At 46.2% G+C, this 12387-nt stretch overlaps 1 protein-coding gene across 2 annotated transcripts in view; it reads right to left on the bottom strand.

Annotated features, from left to right (window-relative positions):
* fbxw7 (F-box and WD repeat domain containing 7) overlaps positions 1–12387 on the bottom strand; it is a 37172-nt gene that overhangs the window by 19485 nt on the left and 5300 nt on the right. The window contains exons 1-3 of one of the 2 annotated variants that reach the window (XM_085911289.1): positions 10828–11016; positions 7832–8083; positions 7227–7733 (exon numbers count right to left, since the gene is read on the bottom strand). In XM_085911289.1, coding sequence (XP_085767415.1) covers positions 7227–7733; positions 7832–8083; positions 10828–10986 — 918 coding nt within the window. In that variant the 5' untranslated portion in view covers positions 10987–11016. Of the gene's footprint in view, positions 1–7226; positions 7734–7831; positions 8084–10827; positions 11017–12387 lie in introns of those variants that run through there. The other variant, XM_085911287.1, reaches the window with a different exon arrangement.

Genomic DNA, 12387 nt, shown 5'->3' on the forward strand with positions numbered 1-12387 from the left:
GTTTATAGTGAAGCTGGCAATTTAGTGAAGACGTTTAGCAGATAGTGCTGATTAAGGCTTCAATTTCATGGGGATGAGGCAACCTCCCCCCCCCCCCCCCTTTTTCTCTAAGGAACAAAGATAAGATCTCACGCAGCAATTTCATGCCCCAGCAGAGTGGAAACAATCTTTGAAGGAAACAGCAAAAGTGTCTTTAGAGTATCGGACGAGGTATCTGCCTGTGAATCGGACGACAAAACGGATTAATTGCCGTGCGGTATGACAAGACGGTATTTCTGGGTGGGGGGGGGGGGGGGGGGGGAAATATCTGCCTGAATACTTTCTTCTACTTTCTATTCATTCATGTCCTCATTTGGAAAAGTGAGCTGGAGCCCCAGTTTCAATCATTCTTGATCCTCCAGGTATTTTGACATAAGCGTCTCAGGCATGTTCACTATTTGACATTATTTGGGAAAAGAAAGTATCGCCTATCTCATTTCAAATAAAAACATATGCGCTAATGAGGCAGGTGTTTCTCCACAGCTGTCTTTCGGCTACCGAGCAGAAGTACTTGCCGGCCACGAGACTTTGCGGCGGGGCCCGTGGGAGCCCGCCCACTGCAAATAAAAAAAAAAGAGACCAGGCGGACCAGATCAGCACTTTGTGAGCTCCGCTGTGGTGAGAAGGAAGGAGGCACGCCGAAGATGAGGGGAGGCCAAGCGTGAAGCGCACATGCCATCAGCTTGGAGCAGTTGCGCTGCGAGCGAATAATGTTCACTGGCTCCGGCGGTTTACAAACACGATGGGAGATTTGGGGTTTGAAGGTACACCTTGAAATTTTTGCTCCCATGTCATGCAGTGAGTAGTATATATGAATGAATAAAGAGAGAGAGAGAGAGAAATATGAATCATGAATAACAGCCAGATGTTTTTTTGAAGAGATTTTGCCCATTCGTATTTAAATTTACATCAGACAAAGGAAAATTGAAAAAAAAAAAAATTGCCATTTTGTGTGTGGGTGGCTGGGGGAAATTATTTTAATTTTTTTGCAAGGTGTTAAAGGCTGGCAGTGATTTGGCCTGAGCACAAAAATAGCAAATAGAAAAGTTTGTCGGCAAACAAATGAGGATGTTTCATGGGAATGCAAATTTGCCAAACCTTTTTTTTTTTTTTTTTAAATAGCAGATTTGCTGTAATTACAAATTGAACCCTTTGGCCTGCTATTAGACCAAAATCCAGATTAAGGCTCTCTCTTGCCTGGGGAAAAACATGCAGCAATATTTCTATGAGGACAAAAACGTGTACGGCAAAGCAGGCGAAAAGTGAAAACCGGCCTGAGTCATGCTACTAAATATAGAAATAAAGGGGGCGGGGCGGTTGCCGCTGAAGGCCAGCGCACAGTGAAGCGGAGGATGATTGCTGATGTTTCTTGAATGAAAAACTTTCAGAGAATGTCTCCGCCCATTTTTTTTCCCAGCACCGTCTATCTACTGGTATTTGCACACGCTTCCACCAACAATGTCTTTTCCTCCGAAATAAACCTCAGGGATAATGAGGCCCGCGACACTATCATAAAAGTTGGGACTGTTAAACTGTCGTCGCTATAAAAAAAAAAAAAAAAGCAATTTATGACGGTGGTAGCAACGAGCTGTTTCCTAAATCTCGTAGGCGCCAGGTTTAGGGGGACGGAGTCTTCTTTGAAGGCGTGTTCGTAGCCTTCTGACCTACCCTGACTTACGACCGCCGCTAGTTCAATGCTAATATACAATGGGGAGGCTAACAATTAGCATTGTCCCTTTAAGCAATGGACATTTGAACACAAACTTTGTGAATTTGTGAACTATGAAAATATGAGATTTTACTCGGCTCGTAATAACGGCCACATGAAACATTTTTTAAAATGTATATTATCCAACAAAGGTGGAGAATAGTGACAATCCTATTATGCTAAAATTCAATCTTTTTTAAGTAGACAGCGACGGTATGCTAATGTGCTAAATACATGCATTCGGATGCGTCTTTTAAATCCAATTAGACAATAGTGATTAAGTTTAAGTGTTGGTCGGCGCATCAATGAAGATGTCCCCCCCCCCCAAACTAAACTTTGAAACTAACTATTTCATTTGATTGATCTTCAGCAAACGACCTTATGACAAGTCGCCCAGAGATGCCTGGCACGTCGGCGGCTTCATTTTGTCGCGCCAAGGACTCCTTCAAACTTACTTAATAATGCAGCGTTGAGAGTACACTCACAAAGCAAGTGGAATGTTTACCCGAGATTTTAGTGGTGAAGATCTGTACGCGAGGAAAAAAAAAATCATAAATAAGAGAGGCTGTGCTTCCTAATCAACACAACTGTCATTTTGGCAGACGGGCTTGAGGCCTGTGTGTTAAGTGGCCGCAATTTTACAAATTAGCCGTGCCACATAGGCACGAAGACCTTACAAGTAGATAAGCACGGCCAACATATGCCAGTGAAGATTCTCCCCTTTCTTGAAACATGAAGGACGAGCAAAGACCAATCTAACGTTGAGGCCATGCTGCCCCCTAGAGGCAGCAATTAAATATTTAGAGCCCCATGAACTAGAACGCACTGTACCGGCGGAAATCAACCATCTTAAGTCAAAAGTGTCCACCGAAACAAAACAGAAACATTTGATCGTATGCTGCACATAATGAAAAGGTGAGATTTTTCTTACCTGTGTGTCCACGTGGTTTCCCAAGAGAAGGTCGGCCGGCGGCAGGACACCGAGGAGAGAGGGGAACAGAAGAGATTTCTTGTTAGTGACGGGGTTGTGGAAAAATCGATTGGTGAAGTAGTCTGAATCTTTTGAAGTGTCAAATTCAAAGTGACGTGCGATGCCATAAAATCGTAACTGCGCGTCTTTGTCGTTTCAAAAACAACAAGTTCCCTTGGTATTAAATCAAAATCAAATTTGGGTTGGGCCGGGATGGTCTCCTGCTTTTAAAAGAAAGGTCAGATCAATGAAAAAACCGGCTTTTCGCGAGAAGTCGTACTAAAATTTCGTTTATGTGCGCCCGTGCATTTTTTTACAGTGTGCAGAAACGCCAGTCGCGGAGAGAGAGAAAAAAAAAAGTGCGGAATGTTGTAAAGTTATCAAATTTGACGTATGGAGCAACAAGCTCTCTCTCTCTCACTGGCCTGCAGGTAGAAAGAATTTCTTTTAAAAAAAGAGAAAATAAATGTACAAACAACATGAAAATGTTGATCGGCCAACCTGAGAGAGCTACTCGGATGATTTAATGCTTCTATTAAAGGACCTGTGTGTGACTGCAGGGCAGCAGGGGCGTAATTTGAGGTGTTTATTGTGGCCCGCCTGATGCCATGTTTTGTTGCCGAGGCCAACTCTCTTTTGGCTTGCTCCAAAAAAAAAAAATCGATTTTGCCCCGAGATTGCGATCCGGCGGAATGCATCCGAGGAGGGCTTTTACTGCACAAAGAGCAATTTCCCGTGTTTTGGCTTTAGGAGAAGAAAGGATGAAAAGTTGGACTGAAAAGAGATTCCGGTCTGCTGTCGGGAGCTCGAACGAGGTGATCTTCAAATAAAACGCCTTTTTCCAACCCCGGCAAGGTCAATAAATGTGCCGGGGACCTGGCGAGTGTCCACGCAGCAAGCTAGCACGAGGCGTCAAAGCACTATAGCGCACATACTGGACATGTTTTTCTAACCGAGGTCAGACGAAGCGACACGTAGCTCGTGTAAACTAAATATCATCACTTACTAACTTGGCAGGGATGTTACCAAGGTCATCCCGGGGGAGGATATGATCCGCCGGAAGACCTTGCGAGAGATATAAGGTCGGCAAACTGAGGGCGAGCAAATCGAGCCTGAGCTGTCTGCGAATTTCCGGTGTTTGTATTTTAACAAAGATTCAGACTTTAAATTCAAGACCAGAGTCAATAAAATGTCACAGATACTACAGCGCCGGATCTGTAAAGACGGCGCCCTCTAGTGGACGACGACATCTGCTGTACGTCTATGAACCGTGGACATAAGCTAAGCGCCCAATCCTCTCTTTCGATTTCCGCCTCGCCATCTGGCACGCCCGCTGAGGTATGTGCATCCATACACACGCACGCACGCACACACACACCTACAATACCGTTCCCTTACTGCTGTTAAATATAGACGCACTTGATACCGCGTCGGCCAAACGCGAATACCGGGGAAGAGGCACGGCTCCGGTTCGTTTTTCTTCTTCGGCTTTCTGTGCACTTTGAACAGAAGCAAATGTTGCTCTTTGGCTGAAATCGAACAGGAGGGTTGAATTGTAGAAAAGATGCCAAACAAGATATGGCGCAGCGGAGGTGGGGGGAGTGCAGTCAGCAGGGTTGAAAAAACTATATTGGTAACGAGCCTGTTGAAGAGAAATTCAAAAGCCGTCATTGCTGATGACAAGAGCGCGGCGTGCGTTTGAGCACCTTGGAGAAGGTCGCTCGTGGGAAAATGACACTGAGACTAGACGGGCGGCAACTGCAACGGTATCAATTTTGAAAACATAAACGGAGCAAATTTGGACATATTGGGTTCGGACACCAGCGACGTGGAGCTAGCTGACCTGGGCACTCCTAGATCTGAATGGGGTATGTGGCCCAGAATAGCCAAAAGCAGATGACCCCCCCCCCCCTTCTGACCCCAAGGGTCCCCCGCTTGTGTTATTCGAAGCCCGAGAGCGACGGAATTCAATCTCCTGTAGTATTCCTCTGTATGCTCCTTATTTACGTCGAGCTAACGTTGCCTGGCTAAAGGCGAGATTGATGGCATTTGGGTATCGACGACAATTTGTTAAATGCAAACAGCAATGAAAAAAAGAGCGTTGTTATAAAACAGAGATGCATGCTTCGGCGCTAGTTAACTGCACGCGGCGGTGGCAGAAATAAGCTAGGTTATTATTACCAAGCAACCGACAACTGTGTCGCACAGCCGGCGATGGAAAGATGGCGCTAAGATAGCCCCGCCCCCAAAATCTAACCACACCATATCCTCAACAATCCAGTTGATTTAAATGATTGCTTTTGTTGGGTTTGGCATAAATCAAACACAGCATGACAAATAAAGCTTAAAGGTTGATTGTGACAGATATGCTACACCGACTTCCCGTTTAAAGTATGACGCATAATTTCTCTCGCGACGTTTAATCGAACCTAAAATTAGACTCATCGGCGAGAGACTTTGTAAGGTCATATGAGGGGTGGCGATTTAAAAGAAAAAAAAAAAAAAAAAAAACACCACACATTGCCAATATTCACTTGATACAGAAGCATACAAATAATCTCCATCTTTTGAAATTTGTCACCAGATAGACAATTCGAGCAACTTCAGGATTTTCAAGTTTGTTGAAGCTAGTTTCTCAAGAATATAAGAAAATCTGAATGATGTTTATTCTTTGAAAACTGAATAGAAGTGAAAGATATTTTGTCAGTTTCCATGGCGGCGCACTCAAAACATTTCCCACTTACCCGTCGGCGGCAGAACGGCAAACCCTGAGTGATGATGTTAATGCTAAAAATTCGTAGGATTTTCTGAGGCGGTAAGGGGTCGGCCGTGTCGAGGGTTTTGCCTTCCGGCGGCGCTTGGGCGGAAGTCCTGTCCTTGCCATTATTTACGGTCTTTCTACGGGCGCCGCTAGACGAGAAACGGGGAATGGGGCAATGCCGCAGCATTGCGAAAGCCGGGAGGAAAAGGAAAAACCAACAAATCACATTCCAGCAAGAAGAAGTCAGGAAGCTAACCAATACCAGTCTCGTCCAAACTCCCCTCCCGCCGCTGACGGGCCGGGCCCCCTTTAATAAGTGTCTGGCTTGTGATGTCACCGGCGAGCAGCTGCCGCCCGACGCGTGGCCTCCCCCAACCCCGCCCACCCGGAGACGCTGTGGAATCTGCTCCAATGAACCTTTGGTGGCGGAATGCTTCATACCGTGGCGCACGTGTCTGATGAACTTCCTCATTGCGAGCATACTCGACCCCGCCCCCTCCCCCGTTTGTAACCTTACAACCCAACAACAATGAACATTATTAGTCTTCTAGCCACTTACAGCAACATTGGGCTGGAAACAGGAAATTATGATTTGATTTATTGTTTTTAATATATATATATATTTATTGAACTAAATTATTGTTTATCATTTTAAAAATACATAAATTGTATTTATTCTAAATTACATTTGTTGAATAATTACTAAATGATTGAAAGCAAGCCCTACGCGAGCTTGCTAAGCTAACATGGGGTATACGTTATGCGACAGCAAAATGATCACAACAGGAGGAGAGGCCAAACGTGAGCGGTCGACTTGAAAACGTCCAAACACACGGTGGCCACACAAAGAATTACGGGGTTTAACCTCTCTTCTATTCTCACATCCACCATTGTTTGAGGAGGATTAGCGCGCCAAAACGTCGATCGGAGCCCAGCACGGAGGCCCGACAGATGGGCGGGGCTGGCGCCAATTCACTACTATTCACCACTGACTGTCGTGAAATCCATTCCTGCTTTGTTTTTACTACTTGCATCCAAGTGTGACTGTTAAACCAAGGTACGTACCGAACCCTGATATATTTTTGTAATTTTTTTTTTGCTGCCATGACTTGTGCAAACATCTTATGAACGGCTATCGTCCTCGTAATGGGCTTATTAATTCAGGCTGAAGGACAATAATGCTGTTTAGCTTGTCCCAACTATTAGAGCCACTAAACAGGCAACATAACGCAATGCGAGAGATGCTTTTAGTGCGAGCGCGGCTCATTTGCTCCACCAAATCGTGCGTTTCCTCCCCTCCCTCGCTCTTTTATTACAAATAAGCACTGCATGGAGGGAAAAAAAATTGTCGCTGCAATAATTTTGAGAAAATGCACGCGTGATTGGCCCAGCTAATAGCCGCTGCAGCGTGTCTTACCCAGGGCAGGCAACAGTTTAAGGGAGTGTACGGTCTAGTTTGTCAAAGCATTTGGGTAAATGCCGCCCCCTGGTGGAAGGGACCGGCACAATACACGTAACAGCTACCCATAGCAAACAAATGGCGCGGTAGCTTGAATAAAAATATATAAGTCTTGTTGATTTCAATGGGCAAAGCTAATTTGTAAATTATTTTGTCCATACTTTTTTATAGCCAATCAAAAGGGAAAGGTGCAGTAACCCACTACGGTCAAAAGAGGGCGCCAATTGCTAACAAAAACTGGGTCGGCTGACGACGACGCTTCCGAATCCAAGTGAGGTGTGACGCTTACCTTTTTGTGGGAGGAGCTTTGGTGTGAGTCCACATTGTTGGTGGCGACGGTCGCGTTGTTCCTGATGGAGGGAGACATCAGCCCTTCCTCTGCTTCCTCATCCTCCTCTTCCTCCTCCTCTTCGCGCTCGCTCTCCGCCGAGTGCTCAAAGTCGTCGCTGTCCTGGTCCATCTCCTCCTCGTCCTCTTCTTCCTCTTCCCTGGTCCTCCTCTGCTCCTGCCCCCCCTCTGTCCTCTCCTCTTCCTCCTCCACCAGGTGACCGCTGTTGCTGTTATTGTTCTCCTCCTCTTCCTCTTCCTCCTCCTCGTCCCCCTCCTCCTCATCCTCCTGCGTGCGCTGCCTCTGCTCGGCCCTCCACGTCCAGCGGGGTCCTTTCTCTGCCCGGTTCACCTTGCCGGGGGGAGCATCCTGTCCTCCCCCGCCGTCTCCCGGGGGGTCGTCGCCGGGGGCAGAGTCGCCGGGCGCCCATTGCGGTCCTCTGTCCACGTCCTCCTGCGAGGTCTCGGGCTGGAGAGTTGGACAAAGCGGGAAAATTGGAGCCCTGTTCACGTATTCAAATACCTACGCGACTCGGGACTGTAAAAACGACGTCAGGGTCACTCCACCTGTTGGCGCGGCCGCTCCTCGTCCTCGAGCACCCGGTTCATGTGCTCATCCTCGTCGGCCTCCTCTGCCGGCTGCTGGGGTGCCCGAGCGGCGGAGGAGGAGGCGTTACCTCTCGTCGCCGGCGCCCCGGAGCCCCGACTCCGCCTGCTGCTGCTGCCCCCCGACAGCAGATCCTGGTTCATTTCCAAAAGCCAGCTTGCTACCTCCTGCACCTTCGCTAAGCTGTCTGACGAGGAGAAGGTCTTGACATGCTGCAGGGGTGGCAGAGGACCAGAAAGAAAACACGGTCGGGATTCAAACGAGATAAGTTGTCGATGAATGGAGAAAGAAGAAAACAAAAAAAAATCTCAAAAGGCTGCATCATTTCTCTATGCCACAGTGTTTTCAAGCTTTTACAAGAAATCTATTGATTAGCCATGCGGCTCACACAGTTGGATTCAGATATTTGGAAATGTCACGTTAAGCTTGTCCAGGAATACAACTCCAGGAATTGATTCCACGATGGGGTCAACAACCCAAAAAATGCTCCAAGAGGCACTCTGACCCGTTTCCCGAAGGGGTTTAAAAAAAAAAAAAAAAAAGTCAACTGGCTGATTCTGCAATTGGCAGCTTAACTTGATTTAAAATGTTTGTTGCTTCGGACAATTGGAGAATGATGAAATGCATGACTCTTTTCCTTGACACAGTTTCTTTCCCTGCATTTCTTTGCTTGGCCCTGAATATGTCGGTTCAAACTAGATGTGGAAAATTACCACAAAACAACAACGACATCTTTGTTTCCACTGAACCAGTCATGAACTGGGTAGAGAAGATTCGTCAAGTTGATTTGTTTCCTAAAATACGTAAAATGCAGATTAAAAAAAATAAAAAATAAAAAATAAAAAGCACTTTCATGTCCACATCGGGCCTGTAAACTCATTTTCATGGATTGGGCAAAAGTAGACGTGTCTCCAAAATCTTCTCAAGTCATAAGACAAGAGAAAAAAATTTCCAGGAAGCTCGCACACCCCATTTTTATCTGTATGAGGAAGAAAAGCCGTTCAATTTGACTTTGAGGACAATGTCAGCAGTTGCGGTGGGAAGCATTAGCCAAATCTCAGATTGCAGGGCCCTCCCCTCGGGACCACCGCTCCGTGGCCTGGAGCAGCGACAACAAAAGGCTAGGAATCGTCAAAACTTTTACTGTGGGATGATTGAGTCAAATGTGTTTCTTGCTGCTTCTCTGGTTTTAGCTCATGCAAATCTTGCTCATTATAATATTATTATTATTGTTATATATAAAACAGCTATTTTTACCATAACAATAAATGTTCAAATAAGCTGTGGCTCCTTGTTAAGTGCTAAGTTCTTAAAAAAAAAAAAAGAACATGGGCAAAAGTATTTGTAAGTTAAGAACTACTAGTATTCCCCGCACAGGTAAAGCGATGATGGTCCATACATACAATTCATCCGCGTCAGGCTGTGGATAACGTTTGACACCGAGCAGAAGAATTTAACGACTCGCTGTCAGAATGTTTCATTCTGATGCCTCGCTGACCACGACGACTTCTGTAGAGTTTGATCAAGGACCTGGAAGCGATTAAGGCCGACAGTCAATCTCGGGGCTTTTAGAGACGGTCTAGCAACCATTAGCGCTTTCCGCACAATTAGCCTAACGCTGAAGAGTGGAACACTGAAGAATTCTCTTCTTTGCAAGTGTTCGAAAAGCACACAAATCAAACGAAAATGCCATTCAGAGCACAGCAGGTGAGAGCAGACAAGATATTGACTTTCCATAAATGCGCCCGAGTACTACAAGCCGCTATTGACGGCGTCCACTTGACTTGAAATGCAAACTGGTTAAGTCAACCAGAGAGTCTCAAAATGCGGTTGGCGGGCCGGGCCGGGTCCCCTGCTGTGGCAGCGACAGTCTTACAAATCAGTTAAGAATTCTAAGTTGGGCTGCCAAGTCAATTTAAAACAATTGAAATCATTTATTTTGTATTATTATTTTTAGATATTATGTATTTATTATTTATATCCTATATTTTCTAAATATAAACATATATATTATTATTTTTCAGTAACACGTGTTTTCCTGGAGTTGTGCTTCTCCTTCCAGTCCATCTGTATTTGTTTTCTTGGCCTCTCCAATTCCACGCAGAAGCTCTTAATTGATTTTTCTATTTAGAGTCGGTCCCTCGCGTGGTCCCACAGGAAGTGGAAGCGCCGCGTGAAAAGCCATGATTTTAAAACGTGTGGATCCTCAACATAATATAGAAGTAGCCGACTTTAGTTTGAACTCAAATCATTGTCTGAGGAATTGTTTTGTTTCGACGCTCGCTTGAGGATGCCTTTGAAATTGTGAAGAAAAAGAAAAAATCCCTTTGAGACATTCTATTGTTAATTGTGAGAGCAAAAATTGTCTTGGAACCGCTGCCACTTCATAACCTGAATTGTCAAAGTGGCCTTCATTCACCCCGAAGCGAAAATCAGCATTTCGCTGCCTCCCAACTCGAGAAAGGAAATTGGAGAAAGTCCGCCAACGTGTGCAATCTTGTTTTGCCTGTTCCTTGCTCCTTTTTGGGGGGGGGGGGAATTTGTTTGTCCACTTGAGACGGAGCGCCAATCACTGCAGCCAGACTCAAGCAATCCATTTGAAATGACTGATTTGGAGCACGCACACTGTTGTCAAGGCTGCCGCTTCCATTAAAGAATCAATTAGCGTGCTGCTCCCTGATGCAACACTTGTTCTGAGTTCAAGTGTTTCAAAGCGCCCGAACACATACGCGAGGCCACCGTGCTCATTGACAAACATTATTTTTCCACATTTCCATTTTTCCCCCCTCAATGAACAATTCTAATTTTAGAATGTTTTGAACTTTGACCTCGGCTCACTTTCGCCGTCTGAATTTTGGTACGGCGACGACATCGATCTCACGCCATAAAGTCACTTCGCCCATTTGGGACTTTTTGGGAGCGCTCACCGGCGAAACGCAAACGTGAGCGGCGGTACCTTGGATTTGGGCCGGTTGCCGGCGGCGGCGAAGCGCTGCAGATGCTCCGAAGTGTTGCTGCAGGACAGGAGGTCCGAGCAGCACACGGTGCGGCCCAGCCTCTTCATCAGAGAGGAGATAATGCTGCTGCAGCCACAGCCGCACATCCACTTGCTCATTAGTGGCGCTAAATGAATCAATAAATAAACTCAAGGAACACTCCCCCCCCCTCTTCCTGTTGTTTGTATAATCTCTTCAAGTTCTTTTTTGCTTTGTATTCCGCACGGCGCCGCTTCCTGGGGTAATCCGTGTCACGGATGGGGTTATCTTCGGGCCGCAGACAAACATGACAAGGAGTTTCTCGCCGCCACTCCTTCCCTCGCCATCTCCCGACTCCGGCCGCCGCGCACTGAGGATGCTCGATCCTCGTCCCACACTGTGTACTCGCACACGGACGCGCCTCCCCACCGCCGCCACAAGCCGCAACGCTCAGACTGAGCTCCTTCCAAGTTGCCGATGAGGGTGCTTTCCTCCGAATGACATTTGAGCTACCGACGCTTCCATTAATCGGGAGGGCGGGCGGACGGGCGAGCGGGGCGGAATCAAACAACAAATGCAAAGCCACTTTGCATGCGATGGTGCGTGTGTTTGGGGAGGGGCGTCCAGGGGTAAAGTAGTTAGGAAGCTGACGGCAACAGGGCACGGGAGATTACTATTGTAATCTATCAAAATGCTCCGGGTGACCGCTTTAACCGGACAGCTGCAAAAACGCAGCCGTTTGTGACTTTGTTCTAACCCATACGAGCAAATGATTAATTGCGACGCAAGCGCGGGTGGCACGAATCAGATAGTAACCAGATGCCGTTGAAAGTTGGGGCGGCGGGGCACGAGGGAGATAGGATGACTCTCTGGCCCAAAAGGAAGCGAGGCAGCAGCGGGATATTAATAGCTTGGGCATTACATTGATTGATTTGGTCACCAATAATCGTCTGGAGAAACGTTGTGTGTGTGTGTGTGTGTGTGTACGCAGTTAGAAAATAATAACTAGCTAAACATACCCAGAAAGCAAAGTTGATCAAATGCACATCTGGCAAGAGCTTCAAAAATAACCTCAAAAGCTATTTGACCTAAATACGGATGGAGCCTAGTTTTAAAACAATGAAAACTCATAAGCGCTAACGTGATTAGCGGAAAGGCGCTTTTTTATCTCACTCGTATACGCAACAAAGACAACTGTAACAAAAAGTCTAATTAAAGTGGGACTCAACCCAGTTGATTTGATTGTTTTAAGCCAGAGGGCAGCCATCTTGTGTCACTGTTTGTCATTGAGAATACTTTATCTCGGTATCGCAAATTGGTACTTGTAAGCAAAAAGAAAAAAAAAAAAAAATGCAAACGGGTTATTTTTCAAAAACATCCTGCCCTATTGTAAGTAAGCATCTTTTCGGGTTTGCACGGCAAAACGCACAGCCAGTGAACTGATGACACCGACAGCTGCACACACACACACACACACACACACACACACACACACACACACACACACACACACACACATTAATACACACACACTTAAAGCT

The sequence above is a fragment of the Syngnathus leptorhynchus genome, chromosome 5 (assembly GCF_054491065.1).
Source record: "Syngnathus leptorhynchus isolate UIUO chromosome 5, UIUO_Slep, whole genome shotgun sequence".
Lineage (NCBI taxonomy): Eukaryota > Metazoa > Chordata > Actinopteri > Syngnathiformes > Syngnathidae > Syngnathus > Syngnathus leptorhynchus.